We start from the raw sequence: 21805 nt of genomic DNA on the forward strand, positions 1-21805 counted from the left end.
AGCAAGGCAAGAAAGAGCCTTGCCAGCAGCCGGTCGGTGGCTCGGCTAACGTCAGGCGCGACAGTCTCGGCAGGTCCATGAGCTGTTTGAAAAAGGACACAGTGGCAACGTACAATGCACCCCTACGACGAGATTACGTGGCAAAATCAATGTCGAGTATCGAGAAGCCGGGAACAACATCGCCGTTATTGACGAGCACAGCGAAAATTAAGGAGAAGCTATCGTCGGCCTCCGGAGACTTGGCTGTTAGCAAGACAACCGTAACCAAGGGGGTCGGTTTCAAGGACGAGCCAAATATTGGCTTGCACAGTGGCAGAAAATTTTCCGTCGATTCATTGGAGAATTTGCATAAGAGGCACTCGTGGGATGCGACGAGGAGGGGATCCTCGGGTTCGTCGGGCGGATGGGACGACGCCATTTGGGAAGAAAATGATTATGAGACGAATGTCGACGAGGTGATTAATTTTTAGAACCTTTTTATTTTCTACAGCCTGTATTTTTAATTGACGTGACTAAATACTACGAAGTCGTGACTCGAAGCTGCTCTAAATTAACCCGGACCCCTCTTCCTGGCTCACATCCGCGCGATCGCATATACGCAAAACATTGAGAACTTCATTTACACGTGTCTAGGGCATTTTTTTATTTTCATTTCTTTATTTTTTTATACTTAAATAGCATAGCACGAATTTCATACTTTTTCCGCGCATCATTTATTTCGAGAACGCTTTAATTTCGACGCATCATTATTAATATTATTATTATTATTATTATTATTATTATTATTATTATTATTATTATTATTATTATAGCTTCTTTCTATTCAATATGTAAAATAAATTGATCGTCTGTGTTTGAGTTATCGATATTGCAATATATGACGTAATAATGGTAATAATGACGATAAATGATATCTATGAAAATAAACTACTGCCAATTGGTTATTGTACTCGTCCGTTGGCTTGTCTTTAAAATAATTATAAACTTTTGTGGGAAAAAAAGTCGTTAAATGCTCCAAAATATGAAAGGCAGGTGAATGTGGAGGAACATTGTAATTCTGTGAGTCACAACATCGTTTGAGTAATTGACAAATGCCAAACAATTATCTATGATTTTCTAAATAAGTTTTACGACAAAATTGTTAGGTTTTTTTGCGTGTAGAAGGAGAATTATTTTCTCGCATGCACACAGAATAAGAGAATACGATTGTACTTTTTTGGAGGATTCAACCTGCAAAGTTGGTCGAACAATAAAACAAGACATTGTATTATTTTCAATGCCTTTGTCGAATGGAAATTAATGACGACACCTAAAAAATTCATAAGGTATACACATGGTCAGGGACGTAGAAGTCAAGTATTTTTCTTTTTCTTTCAAGGTGTGTTTCCCGACGCACTCGAGTATATGTAAAATACGTGTATCTGACGTACTTATCTCCTTCAACTCGCGTCATCGGTATGCCGTGCATGGCGAGAGGCCACGACACTTAGTCACTCCTCTCGTCCGTCTATCCCTTTCTCTTACTCCCTTCTCACCCTCTCGCGGCTCGCTCACACTCCCGCTCTTGTACTCTAAGGTTCCATTTCGTTTTTCGCATTCGCTTAGCTTGCAGACATAGCTTTCTTTAATCACATCTCAGCATTCCGATATATTATTGGTAATAATACTTTTAATGGAAATTTAGTGTTTTATTAATAAACTACTTTTATAAGATTATTAATATAGTTTTTCAGAATTTTGTACCAAGAGTAAAAGGTACTTTATTTTTATAATATTTTTTTACAAATAAACTAAAATGAATAAGTAATTCAGGCTAAATAAGAAGTTGAAAGTGTGATAAAGTATCGAGCATTTTTTACCATATAATATAATTGAGATAATTTATATTATATTTTTTAAAAGTATAATGATGATATTGATTGAAATTAACAGATGAATTTGAGTAGAAAATATTTAAAAAATGAAATTTACGATTACTCGATATATATATATATATATATATATATATATATATATATATACAAATATAACTAGATAAAATTAATTAAAATATATTTTTTATAGGTAGAATTTTCATTATGGGCGATTTATATGAAAATTTATTCACCTTCTAAAATATTACACGCATTTCACAATAAAAATATAATTAAAAGTATCCGGTAAAGTAAAATGTCATATTTAAGTAATCGCACGATATGGTTAGAAAGAGTAAATTGAATTTTTATTTGTAGACTTATATGACGCGTTAAATATTATAATATAACATATAGTCTATTGTGTTAAAAGAAATATTTCGTATATAATAAATTTACGATTTAATAGGCCGATATTTTAATCGATAATTTTTAAGAATTATATTTAGCATAAAAAATTTAAATTACAATTATTTCAAATTTTTAATGAAGCCTTGCTGGGTCGCATAACATTAAATATTAGTTTAGAAAAAAAATACTATAAGTATATAATTAATTGTATTACTAATTCACGTTGAGTTATTTATAAATTAAATAATTAGGGAGATTAACATTTGTAAATATTATTAAATTTTATTCGGCCGCATTGGACACAATGGTTTATCATTTGTTTCTCTTGGGTTAATTACCAAAACTATTTCAATGCCAGCAGTTCGTGCATGACGAAATCTTTCCTTTTTTTCTTTTACCTCCTCTCCCCTTACATTGTCCCATGGCAGTTTATTGTGTTACGGCAATTGATTGTCATAAAGGTGAAGCGAATCACCTCCCACGCATCAAGACATCATTAAAAATCTTCTTTTTTAAGAACCAGTTTCACATTAATACAATAATATATTTGTGTTTTGATAGTTTATAATTGGCGTTAAATAATGATAATTTTAGAATTTCATGTGTTGACTTCCCCATACAAATCATGGACGTAAATTGATTATCAACTAGCACATTTCTTAATTATAACTTCTGTTCAGAGTTTTATATTCCAAATAAAAGCTCGGACTGACAATGTATTTGCAATCATTAACTATTTAGACAAATAGGATTAAATTAATTTCTCCATTTATATAAAATGACAAACATGAGCACTATTTTCTCACGCAAAAAATTTAACGAATTTTAATAGCGATTTTAATTAATGGAAAGAAATAATAGAAAATATTTATTGAAAAAATCTTTATATTATGCAATGATGACTTAATTTTTTGAGAATTGAATTTTCGATTGGATTTCAACTATATAAACGTAGATTTATAATTGAATAAAGTTCATTTATATACTTAAACATGTATTATCGAATATTAATATTTAAATGTAAGTATAATAAGTGAATTGTAATATAGATATTTTAATTATATAAGGGCGCCTATTATAAAAGCTGAATATAAAACTTATTATTTCAATAATTAAGTTCTAAATACTTTAATAAATAACGTCTAATGTACAATTTAAATTTACAATCCCTCAATGTCTTCATACAAAGAAATATATAATATACTATAATTATAATATTTATATATATATATATTATTTGGATTTAATAAGGATTGAAGTAAGCCGTTGTATCAATATTAAACTATTTAATATTAAAGTCGATTGAAGCAGCTACATCGCATCACATGGAAATGTATGCTTTAAGCAGATGTAATTATCGAAAATAAGAATATGCAAATGATTATATTATTAAGTTAAAAAATGTACATATTTTATAATAATTTATTACCATATTAACTAGAATAACGCAGTATTTCTATTGAAAAATGTTAGTTTGTTTTTCTTCAATAAAGAAATTTTAATGTCGAAAATAAGCGAAGCATTGATTAGTAATTTAACTATAAGAATAATAATGAAAATATGCGCAAACAATGGTCTTAAGAACGTATTTTGATAAAATCATAATGATTTTTTTTAAGAAAACACCTCAAGAGTACGTACTTATGTTAATCGATATAACTCATTAAGAATAGGTACAGCATAAATAAGTTTTGTCATCACAGAATTTGTTTCCACGCGTCTCGTCCTCCCACCGCTATTTCCTGATTTACAATTATAGCGATCCTACGACGCTCACGCGTCGCTAAAACCATCGGCCCTGAGGATCGATCGATGATTTATAGGCTTTTATGTGCAGCTCTGGATCGCGTGTCATTTTCATCTCTTGTTACTTAGATTCCATCTATTTCCAATAGATAACCTTTCCTCTTTTTTTTTTATTTTTTTTTTATTACGCTGCTGGCTGGCACGACATCGGAAATATTCGTTTGTCCCACGCATTTCGCTAGATATGGTGAGTCGTCCATGATCCAAGGCGTACAAACGTACGACGATGTGGGTAAAAAATAAGCTAAATATCCGCTATGTTTATAGTGGATATGTTAGGAAAAGTACACGAGTCCTTGATGATGAGAAACACGATTTTAGATCGAATTATATCGATTTTGTTTGAAAACAATCAACTTTTAGAGATAAATATCAAAAGTTAAAATTGAAATATTTCCTTGGATTTCCAAAAATCTGTATCCTTCTTTTTTTTGGGCATTAAGGTATTGGTAATTTTACAAAGTTATCTATCTTTCAGAAACAGACTCCTCTAGATAATTTACTTTTTGAATATTCAACTAATATTCATATGTATGACATTTTTAAATATCCGCACGTGCGCCATGAATAAGAAAGTATAAAAGCTTTTCTTAAGTTATAAAGGAACAATAGAATCGAAGATTTGTTGTGACGCGGAGATAATGTTTACCATGAGATAACCAATCTGTGCTTCATTGTGACTCTCCTTTAGTAGGCAAATCTTCGAATTAAAACTATTTTCTTTTTTAGATTTCAAAATTTTAATCAGCTCTACACAATAATCATTATTTGGCGATACGTTATTTTGTTAATATATTGTCTAAAGGCAAAAGATCGAATAAAATCTTGTATTTTCACACTCTTTTCTTATTTCTAACGAAGATTGATGATGGATAGAAGATGCCATACTGATTGTCAAGAGATATATTTGTCTTTTTCTACTATCGCATCCAGAATCATAAAGCACGGATAAATAGAAGGAGCGAACGAACTGGCGTAGAATTGTTTTACAAATCGTTTTTTACATCCTACATTTTTATTATATTTGCTATTTGTAATAATGCTAAATATGCTATTAATATGCTATTTTTAATCTTATATTTTAGTCGTAAATAAATTTGAAAGTAATCGTATCGAATTAATAATTATCTCCGTGCATAAATTATAAAATTTTAAAAGCACCAAATGATATAATAAGAATTAAACTCTTTTTATTTTTTACATTCTTGAAATAATAACAATATTAGTATATAATTAGCACATAAGGGACTTTGCCTAAATACAAGGAAGAATAAAAAGTAAATGAAAAATTTATGTTGACGGAGAGATGTCAAATTAATTAATAGTATAATCTAAACATTAATTAATGGTGAAGATCTAACTAGACGTATGTTTGCCTAAACCACGAGAAAATTACAATATCATTATATTTATAAAATAATAATTATATTTTTGTTCTTTATTTAACATTTATCTTATTAATTACTATTGATATGTGTGTTATAATTATTTTCATATATTATATTAATACATAATTATATAGCATAAATTAATGAAACGTATATTTATAAATTATAAAATTTGACAATTATAGACAATGATAGATTTACTTCATCAAAAGAAATCTAATGGAAATATAGTATATAACAATACGAATAATAATTTCATATACAATTGTCATAGATTTCAACAATTTTACAATATTACTTTCGCTTTAAATTGTAATTTTCAATAATTCGAAGAGAAATTTTTTTATCATAACGAGAACACTTAACATAATTGTAATTAAATTAATTAGTAATTATAATTAATAATTAAAAATTAAAATATACTTTTTTATATTACTTGTTAAACATTCTATTCATTATTTCTTTTCATCTGTTATTTATATAATTTTCGATTACTCATTTATTGTAATCAATTTTTACTGTCTTGTAAAATTCTTTTTACCTCACGTACATCAATAACAATGATGATCGTCGACTTTTCAAATTTTCAATACAATTAAATTAATAATTAATTTGTTTTCTTAATCATGTGTTAATTATAAACTTTTTAAAAACAATGCCTTATAACGTTATATAGTACATTAATTACGCTATAGTTTTACTTTCATAATTAGTCATTGAGCTAGACTTTCATTCCTTATAAATCCGTAATAGAATTTTATTTTTAGAATTATATAAATTATCTATTACCTTATATTTTGTTCTATAAAATTATGTAAAGAAAAGATCATTAATACTTAGATCGAAAGTATAAATAAAATTTTGCGGTTACATTTAAATGTTCTGTTGAAAAAGTCAGCCTTATGCAAACATTTATGTTTATTTTTTAATCAACAATGAGAGTATTCGGCGACGTTGCATAAATTTACGTCTATTATTATTTTCTAATACGTATGAAACGTTTCGTTGTTACTTTATGGAGATCAAAAAAAAATATTTTTAATTAAAAAATTACACCTTCTATTTATAATTTTAATTCTATGTAAATTTCTAAAGAATTCTAGAATTGAAATTTTAGTTTTTATTTACAAGTTATTTAAATAAATTTATTAGAGCATTAAATAAATTTACGAAGAAAAAAGTATTTCATTATATTCAATATATAATGATTCTAGTTTTTACAAGTTTTTGTTTTTGTTATTCATATTTTATTTGTCATCATTACTTTCGGAAACAATAGAAATTTAATTTATAAAATTATTTGATATATATATATAAACGTATTTGAGTTTTTTTTTTGTTTTTTTTTGTTTTTTTCATATAACCTGTTTTTCGAAGAAATTTATCACAACAAATAATACATTGGAAGTAATTGCTAATATTACTAAATACTTACTGATAGATTTTCAAAATAAAGAAATTTAAAAATTATTTGAATTTCAAAATTTGTTATCGTAGAACTTTTCAAATCAATTAGATAATGTGTTTTTTGCAGTAGAATTATACATAGTATAATTAATATATTTTAAATGATTAGTCAATTAAAGTTAATTTTTATAATTTATATTTGCTTATTAATTATGAGTAAATTATTATTAATTTATGTTAATGTTTTTTATAAGTGAATTATATAATGTTCTTTCTACGGTAAACTAGTGATTTATATCAATAATTACATAGTCATTTATATGAAAAAATCTTAGTTTCGAATGAATTAAGTTGCATTGTGTAATTGCGATCAGTAGTCTTCTCTATAATATTTATTATGATTATTAATTGTGTCTGTATTTGGCTCTTATGGAGATTGAAGTGTGGAGACGATATATTTTTTTTATATTAATTTTTGCAAATGCTCCGTCCAATCGACTTTCTTTTTTCATTTTGATCGATCGAATAAAGTTGAGAGATCGTCTCCTTAAGAATATTGATAATTATTCGTGTTTGTACATATGTTAGTGGATACATGCTCTTGCATTAATGAGATAGAAGAAGGAAACACTTTGTATCTTTAATTAACTCGTTTCGGCTCTTTTTTAGTTGATGTTTTCATTTAGTTTGTAATAACTAGTCTTTTTTTTTTTTTATTAATTTAGATGCTAGGAAACTCGTGCACATAATTATTTATGTAGAAATATCTGTATTTTAGAAATTATTAATATCATTCATTTATTACTTACTACACTAATCTTTCGATTAGTTTCTTAATAGTAAAATTTATATATTTTTTTTTTAATGTGATACGTTAATTGGTAACGGATGAAAAACACTTGCAATTTTATTTACTTTTAATTTTTTTTTAATCATATTACCTGAAGTGTAATTTAATAGTGGAAAATGTACATATTATAATATGAATCAATAATATCATTTAGAGTGATATTTATCATTAATAATTTTTTATAATTTATGATTACAATGTACATAAATGGGTAACTATAGATAATTAATTAACCCGGCAAACTTCAACGAACCCTTCAAGTAAAATATATTCTCTTTTTTTAATTTGTACATCAAACAATCTTTAGTAGACTTTCTATGCTCTTAAAACCATAATGGAAATAATATTACAAAAGAGGCGGAAACCTTTTTCCCCAAACAATTTTTTTCATTTGAAAATGTCTCCCACACGTTTATTTCGGACACCAACTCGCAACAGCATTGTTGTTGTTTCCTGCTAAATTCCGTCGTTTTCAATGTGCCGCACCACGAGACTTTTTCTCACTCGTTGCGACTGGAGTGTTACGCAAACGTATTTTCTCTACTTCGTTACTTATCACACCCGGCTAATTTCAAACTATATTTTGAAACAATTTATATAAGCATTTTTTAATGAAAAAAAATAAAATCAGCTTATAGTGTAACACGAGCAATTTTAACGTTGATTTTGTATTATTATTAAAAAAAAAAAAAAAAAAAATACATTTTGATCATAGTAAAGGAAACGATTACACCTCGACTACTCATGGTTAAACATAAAACCTTTGAGAATCATTTCCAAAAGCTACCGTTTCTTATTTTATATTTAATTATCAAATAAATAAAATATACGAGCCTTTGAAAACGCAGGCGCAGGCGCACGCGCACACATACACATACTTATAATAATCAAAATTAATAAAACTTAACTGCTACGCATTAAAAATATTATTTTTATCTTTATATTGCAATTTATTTATTATCTAAGAAAATAATGCTTATAATTAAAGAAATAATTTATAGAAATAACATGTAAAAAGTTGAATTATTAATATATTATGTATATATATATATATAAGTAGGGCTATGTGAGAAGCCTAAATTTTGAGTTATTAAATACCTTCTAATTAATCAATTTAATATTACTATAAAAATCCTATAATCGAATGTTTCTTCTCTTAATGTTGAAATCGTTTGGCTTTGGTGCGAATTTGAGAAGGAGGGAAGGTTTTAATTCGTTAGTATTGAAAATCATGTTAAATCGTCTGAAAGCTAGATTATAGCCTTTCAATTCTCGCTGTTTATGTCGAATGCAGAGATTTAGTCTTCATTCATAAGGCCGTTAGAACGCATCGATAGATGGTTGCAATTAGCACTAAATACATGTCAAAGTGAGAGAAAAAAAAAGAGAATAAATAATGACGAATCGCTAGCTAGTGTCGAACTAATGGAATTGGTCGATAAACTGATGGGAATAAAGGCACGGGAATAACCGTGCGCGGAGCAAGGTACGCGAGGCTTGTTCGGCCGGTCACCGCAAGACGATGTAGCGACGGGGAGGGGGCGTAAGAGAGGTACCATCGACGGCTATGTCGAAGAAAGGCCGATGGGTCATAATATCCCCCGCCGGGAGCCGTCGAGCAAGTCGCGTGCACACGCGCTCGCAGAAATGGAAAGTTGTCTTACGCCGTGGCTGCATAACCCGCTGTCGTCCGGGTCTCCCTGCGGCAGAGGCCATCCGATTGTCGGCGCAACGCGAGCTCCTTCCCGGACGGGTCAGTCGGCTCGGGCATCGAAACCGCCCCCGGTTATTCGCGGTTACGTGTTTGTGTGGATACCGGGTCGATTTGAGGTGAGAGGAAGATGCGTGACTTGCCGTACTTTGAGAAGAGGACGAGAATGGCCGTGGGCCCGATGAACGGAGCCAACAACCCGAATCCTGCAAGTGCGGTGGTTAATTCAATACGAGTCACGGTAATTATCTTACCTCGGGATCTTAACATTAATTCTCGATGGCCAAGTAGTGGGCGCGCCCATCTGCTTCACTTGCCACGAGAATTCCATGTGTTTAAGGGTTCCAAAGTTTAAGGGCCTTGTTATGTTGCGGAGGATTTATTGATCTTTCACTTACTCTCATGTTATTATATATTGAGGCTTAGGTTAGGTGACGCTAGTGCTTTCAGATTTGTTCAATTATTGCAGTTTGTTCTTTTCTTGGCTGTAACGCATGACTTAATTTAATATTATTGTTAGTATTTTATTTTGGTATACAACATACAGTTATATTAATATTTTGATTTACAATGCCGATTCGTTGACAGCTGTAAACGTAATCCTCGGATAAATGCTTAAAGGTGTACTTCGGTAATGCAGTAATTCTGTCCGAATATCAAGAATATCTGTCAAATTGTAAATTTCGTGTGGAGTAATGAAAATAAAATTTACGTTTGAGGAAAAAGTCTTTATAACACGTTGAAAAGGGGCAAGAATAAGAGATTATAGAAACATAGTACATTATTATTTGTTATTATTCCTATGTATTTATTCTGATAATTGTACACTATGGGCAATATCTTAACTAAAACTTTAACGAAATTTGGATAATTTACTAAAGTTTCGCTAAGACGTCATGTAGTTTCACCAAAGTTTCACCAAATGTATATTATTAATAAGGGATTTTCAATGAAAGTATATAATTTTTTCTGTACAAAACTATAAAATTCACTTTATTATACGTTTAAAAAGTCATTCAGTTTTTACATTTCCTTGTATATCTGTACATTACATGTATTTTTATCGTTGTTCCCATATACGGCGATTATTACTGTATAATGAAAAATAATTAATATATAAATGATTGTTTACAACGGTTATTCTCAATCTATTAAAAGTATTAAAATCGTATATAGACGTATACATTGCATATATTAATCATTAGCCATGTATTATATGAGTGGAAATAGAAAATTATAAATCACGGTATTAGCACTAATGGAACAACAACAATAATTACGTCAAAAAATTGTCGAAATATGTAGAATGTAATATTGCAATTAAAAACAAATACGCTTGAAAGGATGCGACAGTCTCAAGTCAAACCAGTTTGTCGAATTTCACTAGTAATAATAATAAGTCAGTTGCCGTAATTACTATCCCGCTCTTGTAAAGAAATGGCCGAAAATAACGTGCCATAATGCTTTAAAGTTTTGGAAATTAACGGTATTATTTACAGTTATGTTTCAATTATTCAGATAAGCTACTTTTCCGCGTAAATCGCGTAAAGCAATTCTCAAAGTAAAGAAATATACATATGAAGAACAAATTAATGTTAAATGACTATAAGATAATCGTAATTCGGTGAAAGCTGCTTTCGAATTCGTCAGCGATGTCTCGTACGATCTAATGAAAAACTGACTACCAATAGCACTTGGTAGCCTCCTCTTCGCTTTTCCTCTCCCTTCTCGGCTTTCCTCTTAATCTATATGGTCAAGTCAAACCACATGGTCACGACTTAACATTGCTTTGATCTATCCGTTGCTCGTCGTACTCGGAACATTCACGAGTCGCGAAGCTACAGTTCGCAGGATAAAACGGATGCCAATGACTAGCATTATAGTTTTAATCTTCGAAATAGTGAAACTATTAGATAACAAACAAATGGCCGACTGTGAAAGATTTTACTTTCATTTTTCTGTTTAACCAAAATTTCAAAGCTCTCATGCGAAAAATGGTATAAAAATAATTATTCATTGACGATTTAGTAGTTCTGTCCCATTCTGTCATTCATAAGATCCAATGTTTACTTCCCATATTACTTATATAATATTTGTTTAATGATATCGATCCCATCATTTCTTATATTTAAGACGATATTGCCTTTTTACTCAAAAACATTGATTAATTTTAATGTTAATCGATAAAATAGAAAATGCATGATCAACTGTATAATTAACATAACATTTCAGAAGAAAATATATTTAAAATTTTGTAGTGCTGTATCTAAAATAATATGCCAACTTTCTTTTATGACTACCAATCGAGGCTCTCGAAGAATGATGACATGCTTTCGACCTTCTAAGAATTCATCCGCCACATTTTTATAGAAATATAAACTATTGAGCTAGTAATATGGAAAGACACTTTTTATATTTTTAAAATATACTGTCATATACTAATAATCATCATTAACTGTCCAGAGAAATGTTTCTATTATTTTTATACCAAGTATATGTACAAGTTTGAATTATCATAAAAAAAATATTATAACACCATAAGTAACATTATGTTTTTTCGTAAAATTGTCGTCAAGGTGATCATTGGAAAATTTTTTTTAGAAATAAATACAAAATTATCTAACGTAAATAAGAATTTATTGATTTCATTTTTAAATAATTATTAATACAATAATCGAAATATATCTGAAACAATTACTGTAATTTACTTGTATTTATGAAAATTGTAATTTCTTTCAGGTAAGTTTCAAACAAAAATATCTGATGACATAGAGACACTTAACTATGCGTAAGTAGCAAATACAAACAACATAAATACTACAATTATAATTCTATTATTGGCATTATTAATTTAAATTTTCTCTCTCTCTCTCTCTCTCTCTCTCTCTCTCTCTCTCTTTCTCTCTTGTGTTTTGTACACAACTACTTATTTAGCAATTTAAAAATTTACTTAAATTCTATTATTTACGAAACTGTCACATAAGTTACTAATACTTTCAGAATTTCCTTAAAATTGAATATCAAATTAATTTAGTCTTTTAGATCGAAAATATATTCAAACGAATTAATTTTCCATATAGTCATTTAGAACGATACTCTCCGTTGGTGTATCGATTAACTCCGTAAAAAATTTATTTGAACAATTTAATTTGTTATATAAAAATACTTAAGTATTAAATACAAACAGTTATTTTATTGGATTCATTCTATGTAATCATCGAAAAAATTTTCATATTTTTAATGTAGATTTAGTTTTCAATTTATAATAATTAATGTCTTAAATAAAGTCAAATTCAATTACTTCAATATGTCACATTTTAATGTTTGTTGTTAAAAGTATAATAATCAAAATCCTCAATGTAAATCACTTATTTTATTAATAATTATATAAATTATCTTTATATTTAATTTTAAATTTATAATTGTAATAAATTAACTAGAAAGTTTATGAAATTAAATTGCTATTTATTTTTATATATATATAATCTATATTTTCAAAGGTTAGAATTTCTTATCAGTAAAATAAATAAAACAAATACCAATTAATTTGTACAAACTGTTTAAGGAATATTTATCATTATTTAAGAAAAAACATTAGATTCAATCGAGCAATTCAACGTGAAATTGTATATACAGGACACTATTATTGCAAAGGATTTTTTGCGTATTACGATGTGCAATCAATAGCATAAAATAAAATAAATTTATGAAAATTTTTTACGTTAAAAACTTTAATGAATTAGATTTATTTATTTATCGTATATGTTATAAAATCAATTTTTATACGACTTTTATATAAATTTCTATCTGCAGTAATACCATACTCCAATAATGTTAGATAATTTATAATTATATAATAATAATGATGCTCAAGAATTTACATTATAAAAATGCAATTGCAATTAAAATATAGTCATTATTAATAAAATAGAAAGTTTATGGATAAATTGTTAGTTTAGAGAGGCATTGACGAGAACACGAGAGAGCATACATAAATTCTCATATTCTAATGATATGATAAAATAAGAAGAATTTGATAAGTCAATTAATAATATATAAATGAAGCCAATGGTTCGACAAAACACATATTAAAGTCCATCTATCTTAACATTTGTTATATCGAATGAAAAATTTACGAGTTACCGTAAGGGGCAAGATCATGGGTGGGTCGATAATGTAGGAAATTGTAGGAAATTACCCAAGTAGGGATAACCAGAAATTGACGTGACCGATAATAGATTAGCTATTGTCTGTCGATATAAATTGGCAGGAATTGTTTATACCATAAATTTATCTGCTTTTTTTTTATTATTTTTTATCGACAGCAAAATGAAAGCAGTTTTGTGTAAGATTCATTAATTATTACGAATTTATCTATATTTGTTTTTACATTTATTGATATTATGACTTTAAAAAATTTGTCCATAAGCGTAATATTAATTTTTACATTGCGGTTAAACTGCTTGCGGCTAAATAATTTCTTGATAATAAGTTTCTTCTAATAATTGTAAAATTTGATTGGAAATACAATAAATATTCAATTTGTATGTAATAAATTTATGTTTAATATAACTATAAAACATAGAACTTTTCGTATTATGATCAAAAGAAATGCCTAGGAGATGAAATATTTATTAATGCAATTAGTTAGAACGAATTAAAAAAACTAAACAGGTAACTGAAAATTATATGAAGGATGACAAATACTATATAAATAAATAATGCCAAATTTTCTTAACATTCTTTCATTTAATTACAAGCTAATTCATTGCTTTTTCTCTATATATTTATGAAAAAATTAGCCTGTTATTGGTATTACAAAAATAAATCTTGTTGAATACCGAACATTAATACGAAATTGTTGCTCGATTCAAATTTATAAAGCATTTACGTAAAAACTATTAAACAAATTATCGTTATAAACAATATTATTGATAAAATTGTTGATAGAATTATTAATAAACTTGTAAATTTGAATTTTAAAATTTATACGTAATTAATGAATGTCGTAGGAGTACTTTTTATTTTGTTTTTGTACGTAATTATCTTAATTTGACAGGAATTATTCCTAATTGGTAATAGAGAAAAAAATTGTAAAATTAAATAGTTATTTGTTTATTAAAATTTTCGTCTGAGACATTAATTTTATTAATTGATTAAATTAATTTTTTATTATTTGTAATGATAAAAATGAATATGTATGCTATTTTAAACTGTTATCTAACTTGACAATACCAGCACAGAATAGTAAAAATATGAAATAGTAAAAATTAATGTTTTATCTTTTATTTATATTATTAAATTTACATTATTAAATTATTTATGTGGTAAAATATTACGTTTCATTACTACGCTTTGATCGTATTATTTATTATTTTTACGCTGCGCTCAAGTTAGATAGTGTAAACGCATGCATTATAACCATAATAAAATGTTTTTAAAATTTTATCGCTAATATATTACCGTCCAATAGATATATAAATAGAAATTATAAATTGTTTTGCTAAAAATTCAATTGGAGTCATTACAGGCACTACGAGGCATTATTTATCCTGTCATTTAATAATTATGAATATCGTCGCAGTTATGAATATAAATAACGTTTAATTTATAATTCATACTTTGAAATAAAATTGTTGGTAAACTGTTCCTTCTTAATATCCTACGTTAGCTTTAAATTATCTGTGCATTTTTTATTTTCAAAATATTCGCATACAATTTTTCGAGTCGCTAGAGCTTTAAAAATTATGAATTTATCCTATGCTCCGTTTTTATAATTTTGTAAGTAAGAAAATCACAGTTAAGTGATTCTAGTCATTAATATGAAAATTTTTTCTATTTTTCCTTCCGTATCATAATTTGCAAAATTTCAATTTCTTGTTAAAAACGGCGATAGTTACTGGACAGCAGCGAAGGCAATTTACAGTTAAATGAATTTCAATGTTGCATCTTGCTTCTTAATTGGCTCATTTTATCTTCTGCATTATATGGATGTATATGGATGAGTTATTACAAATCTTTTAGTAAATTAATGATTTTTAAAAATAGATATTTATAATTTAAAATTATTAAAGTGCAATATGTATGGAAATAATTCTTTTGTACGTTCGCTCAGAAAATATAATTATGACATTTATAAATATTCTTATTGTTAAGAAAAATATAAAAGGAAAAATTGCAATTAAAATTACTATGATTTAATGAAAATTAAATTTTGAATTTAAAGCTTTTCTAAAGTCCATGGATATATTTAATGTGCATATTCTATAAGTTAATTCATTGGTTATTATTTATCCAATGACGAAATTGATAGTAACAATATTTAAGAAATTCACAATGATATTTAACAAAACAATTAGAAGACATTGCACTTTGTCACATCGTACATGTTCGTCTAAATTACTATTTGTTATAAATTTATAAAAAAAAAATATCCAAGAATACTGTTCATATATAAATACTTATTATTTATATGAAATTTCTATTAATTATTGCACAATGTATTGTCATTTTAAAAATGCATTGTTCTAATGTTTTTATTTGTATGTAACTATAAAATGCGTGATCTTATGGATCTTATTTGAAAATTTTTATGTTACATAACTTTTGTTTATTTAGATTTATTTTCTTTTTCTTAACAAAATACGATTTTATGTATATATAAAAACATATGAATTCAGTGAAAAAATGTTGCAATATTAAAAATTTTATTATATTATTTTTATTTATTTATTGAAATAATGTAATAAATTAGCTGAATAAATAAAATTTTTTTATGAAAATATGAAATATTTATACCCTTTGTATTTAATTTAATATACGACATTAAAAGTAGTAATGCGTGGTTTTGAGGAAGAAAATTAATGTTATTTATAACAATGAACTTTTTGTTTATACAGAAATGAAATATGTGCAGCATTTTTATTATAATTGAAGTTTTTTAAAGTTTTATATTCTGCAAAATAAAATATTTATAAATTTATTTAATGATAAATACAACTATTTTTTCATAAAGAAAATTAGGATTTCTAGAAACGGAAACAAATGCATTTTAGATCCAAAGTGCGAACGTAGATTATTCATTCAGAATACCACAGATTCGCTTTCCATTATGTCGAATAGAGAAAACATTCGATTGGAAAAATCTTGCTAATCAAAAGGATACGAGTCCTTGGTCTGCGTAAGAGAGACTAAGAAATATCTAGAAAAAAATTTAAACTGCGGACGAAATCATAGCAATTGGCATCAATGTCGGTAACTGTACTTTCTCTAAAAGTTAATTTCATACTTTTTGCACATGTGTGCGTTTGCTTTTGGTAAATACTATGTTATATATATGCTATTATAGACAAATGCGATGATATTTAACGACAAGTATAATTTCATTTAAATGTAATATTTTATTATGTCAACATTTGAATTCTATTACTTGTAGAGGAAATAATGAAAGAAAGAATTACATTTTTTAGGTCAAAACTCGAACTCTTATAACTGTACAATGAATCTTTTATTGTCTCATTTTTAGGATTAAATGACCATAAAGAGATTTTAGGTACCTCTATATGGAGAAATTTGATGATTATTATCTGTATTACTTAAAAATGTTAAAATTACTAATTAATAATAACAGTAACAACAACAACAATAACAACAACAACAACAGAAATACGAAATTAAATATTTAGTATTTATCGAAGTTTCACATAATACGAGATTTTTGTTTTTTTTTTTTTTTTTTTAATAAAAGTCTTTGACTTACATTTAAAATATTCAATAATTTTTAGATTATGTGTCAGTATTATATATTTTTCTTTATTATATGTATTTAAATATTGACTGTATAATATTTCGATAATTTATCTATAAAAAATAGTTACTGTAAAGTACAGTAACTAAAGTAGTTACAGTAAAAAATAGTTTGTATAATTTCATAAAAATATGATGATTTATATGGATCCGTTTATCCTATCAATGACAAAGCAAAGAATAAATGCTTACAATTTATAAATAAATAAATTCATTAGTTTATTAAAGTGATGTAGGACAAAGATATTTATTATATTATTTGTACATGTAAAAACAGAATTTCATTATATACGAACATTGATTCATGAAATAAAATAATTGCTATTAATTTAATTTATTAATTTATTTTAAAAATTCAAAATATTTAATCTTGATTTAATCCGTACAAAATTCTCTACGTAAATTTCCTTATTATTTAAAATAATTTATTGTCTTATTTATCTAATTTTTATTAATAAATTTATATTATTTTCATTATTTTCAATTTATATAATATTGATTTTTATATTTTTGAAATTTATAGTAGCAAAGAAATTTCATATATATGCTGTTTAATAGAATAGTTTGATATTTATGTTCAATAAGCTTTATAAAATTTTACTTTTTTCTTTTCCTAATTGTTTTCATAATCAATACACTGATTCTAAAATTTAACATCTTTGGTATTACATAAAGTAAAGTGTTATTAATGAAATCGGTATATTATATAAGTTATAAAAATAATAATATTTTCCATATAATGTACAACTTTTATTTAACATTTAATTCTAAAATTTAATGCATATGTAATTTCATATGACGTATGTAAAATCTATTAAGATAAAGTATAATTGTTTTGAAAAATGAAAAAAAAAATATATATATATATATATATATATATATATATATATATAATTGATACCAATTTAAAATAAATAAATTGTATGTTCTCATTATTTCATAATAACAAAAATAAATGTTATATTATTCAAATTTATTATATTTTATTGATATTTTATGTCTATGGAGTTGTACAACTGTTATTTACGTAACACCAATTACTAGTACAAAATGTCTAATAATTCAGTTATTTAAGTAGTGAGCGGGAGGTTTAGTAAAATGTACTTTACTTTAGAATTATAATGTGAGACAATTTCAATAAATTTATTTGTAATTGATGTAATGTATTAATTTCAACATTATTTATGCTTTAAATGTGAATTTTTATACTTTAAGAGAAAAAATAAAATTATTTAAACACTAAAATTTCTTTTGGGAAAGCATTTAAAATAGCAATTTAAATATCACTTTAAGATATAATTTTTATTCTAATTATATTGTATTAGAATTTATAATAATTTATATTAATTATAATAATAATCATATTTGTCGAATTAACTACATATATAATCGCAAGATTTTATGAAAAACTTATATTTTTGAAGATAGTTAATCGTTACGTTGGAACAAAAATATTCATTAGAGTTTTTTTATATATTTGTTATGCTGGAATGATATTACAAGACTATTAAAATGAAATTTCTAACTATGCTTGGTTCGTTGTTATCAACATTTATTTTTATTGATCAGTAAACTTTTTTCCCAACTCAGTTAACACTTGCATATTATTCAAGTAAAACTAAACCAAGTATGATTAATAAATTACTGCGATGGCTATTCATCAGAATCGTAAATGAAATGTTTATGCATATTAAGTAATAATATATTTGTCGTTATCGTTTAATAACGTAATAAGTAACGCGTAATAAAGTATATGAAATTAGAATATGAACGATATTATTTTGTTAAACAAATAAGTGTCTCTCGTGTATTCTATTTCTATATTCGAATATTTTGATGAGAAAATCCGATGTTTAAATATCATTTAACTTCTGATTTGGAGGTTCAAAATTTGTTTACATACTATCGTGTAGTTAGTAATTATTCGTAAGAAAATATTTTACAATAATTGAATTTTATTCCATTTGAAATTTATTTCTAAATCTTGAATTATCACGTAGTTGTGTTTTAATAAACATTTTTTCAAGTTTCATGTTACTTTTTTTTTCTTCTTTTTATTAATTAACATGATAAACATTGTATCAAGTTTTATGTTTTTTTTTTTTTTGTTAATTCATATGATCTGTTATTATGTTCAGCGATATCATTGGCGTATGAAAATTTTTATTTTGTAAATGGTTCAAATTACACTCATAATATTGTATTATGTAATACGCTCTAGTTAAATTCAGTTAATATAAACATGAATATTATGTTTTTCGTCCTTATCGTTGTTACATTTTTCGATCACTTAAGCATTATGGTTTGAATATAATAAACGGATGTTTCTCCTTAACTGGTGCGGCTTTTGTTTTAAAGGTTTTTTTTTTTTTTATTTATTTTTTTTTTTTTTATTTCCTATCGTACAGCTTGAATTTCTTTATCATTATAAATTGTTGTTGAGCCTCGCTTAGCGTATCGTAATGAAGTCTTCATTTAGTGGACTGAACAACAATTTTTTTGCTATAATATATAAAATATACAGGACTTTCATGCGTTTTAAAACGATAGTTTTAAAGATTTTTAAACCTTTTACATAACTTGATTTTTTTCTTCTAAAGAAAAAAAATTTACACCTTAATGCTACATAACGAACTGAAAGTATTTGAAGGTTTGCATATTACGAGATTTATTTAAATCTTATTTTTCCTATACTCACAAATAGAAATGCTGTCATTTATGTAAATTTAATTTCGTACTTGAATTAGATAAGTTACTTTCTCTTATTTCCTAGAAGTACCGCTAACTTTAAATTTTAAATACTTTCATTCGACTTATATAGAAAAAATACGTAACGCTTATATTATATTTATTTTATTTTTCTGCAAATATGAATTATATGAATTTAAATAGTATTTTGTCCGCATACAGATATTGAACTGTAATTTTCGAGAAACTTAAATTTTAATATTTTTCTTTCTATTAATAATAAAATGTCGATATAGTTCAATGTAAATCAATTTCTCTATGTGATAAAACGTAATGATAATCTTATTGATTTTATTGATTTAAATAGTAATAATAATTTCAATGTGAAAGCTGATAAGTGAATCTTTATCAGCGTAATCAAATACACTACATATATATTTTAATAATATTCGTGTAATAGGATAGATAAAGAATTAATTTACAAAACATAATGATTTTAATTAACATAATGATGAAATTTAGTATTGCATCTGCATTGTTAAGTATCTATCCATAAATATTTTTTTTTAGTGCAAAATTCGTAACGGAATGCACAATAAAAATGTATTTAATTTGGAGAATATTTTAACAATTTTAGAACATGAATAATCTATCAGCAGCAGCTTTTAAAAAAAAAAAAAATATAAAATTTGCTCGTAAGGAGTAAAATATTAAATACAAAAGCCAATGACGAATAAGAAATTAAATTGATAATTTCAACTTTTTTTTTTTTTTTTTTTTTTTTTTTTTTTTTTTTTTTTTTTTTTTTTTCATATAAAAATGGATCATTTTTCTATTACCATTATCGTTTAAAATTTTGTTAATAATGAAATTACAAATCGTAAACAATAACGTTATGTTCAATTCAATCCATTTTCTAAATTACAAACAATACTTAAGCTATCAAATTTTACGATTAGTTTCTTTTATAGTTTTATCATTAAATACTGCTTTTATAAGCCCAATAAAATTCAATTTATTTTTTATAAATGAAAGTAGTCGTTTAATATTTAATAAATATGATACTGTAAATCTGTTTTCTAAAAAGAAATGCTCTGTGTAATATTAAAATAAATGACAAAACGAAACAAAATTATATCTTGTTTCGTCTTGATATTAAATTATTGCACAAATTGTGTAATTACTTTTCAATGGATTACCAATAGTAATGAAATTGAGATTTTCGTTCGGTTATGTAATGTAAGTTTTTATTTGCTATTCTTTAATTGTTATGCTCGATGATACAATAGATTCTATCAATTGAGCGAATTAAAAAATAATATATGATATTGTAAAAAGGTTATAATTTTTATTGTTATTATAATTTTTGTTTTCAAGATAAATATGCTTTCCCCGTTATACGCTCGATTAAATAAATTAGATCTGTTTTGTTGCTATAATTTATATTATGAAAAGAAATATTATATTTAATATTTAAATTTATGACTGTCATTATTTATGAACGATTTATTTGTGGAAAGAATTAAATTATTATTATTTTGTACACTAACATTGATATTTCAAGAATGCTAAGAGATCGATATTGAAATTATTCTCATCCAATTAATAAAATATAACCATTGTTCGTGCAATGAGTAAAAGCATTGATTTTTATTAGTTTAATTGTTATTATTTATTGTCAGTATTTTATTATGGTATAAAAATATTTATAATTATGACACTAATGGTGTTAAGCTTATGACTTATAATTTTAATAAGAATTTCAATGAAGCTTTTAACTTAAGCCTGATTGCTTGAAATACGTGTAACGTCCGTTATAAATTAAATGGCGAATTAAATTATAGAAGTCATGCGAATCATTTATTAGCGAACCAAGATATTCTCC

General features: G+C 25.8%; 1 protein-coding gene across 4 annotated transcripts in view; it reads left to right on the top strand.

The window, feature by feature from the left end:
* Positions 1 to 21805, top strand: part of LOC105360084 (WD repeat-containing protein 47) — a 119046-nt gene that overhangs the window by 73887 nt on the left and 23354 nt on the right. The window contains exon 1 of one of the 4 annotated variants that reach the window (XM_011496872.1): positions 7 to 455. The exons of the other annotated variants lie outside the window; for them this stretch is intronic. Within the exon in view, the coding sequence (XP_011495174.1) occupies positions 78 to 455 (378 nt within the window). The 5' untranslated portion in view covers positions 7 to 77. Of the gene's footprint in view, positions 1 to 6; positions 456 to 21805 lie in introns of those variants that run through there. 4 annotated transcript variants of the gene reach the window in all.

This window comes from Ceratosolen solmsi, unplaced genomic scaffold (genome assembly GCF_000503995.2).
Source record: "Ceratosolen solmsi marchali unplaced genomic scaffold, CerSol_1.0 scaffold13, whole genome shotgun sequence".
NCBI classification, from domain to species: Eukaryota; Metazoa; Arthropoda; class Insecta; order Hymenoptera; family Agaonidae; genus Ceratosolen; species Ceratosolen solmsi.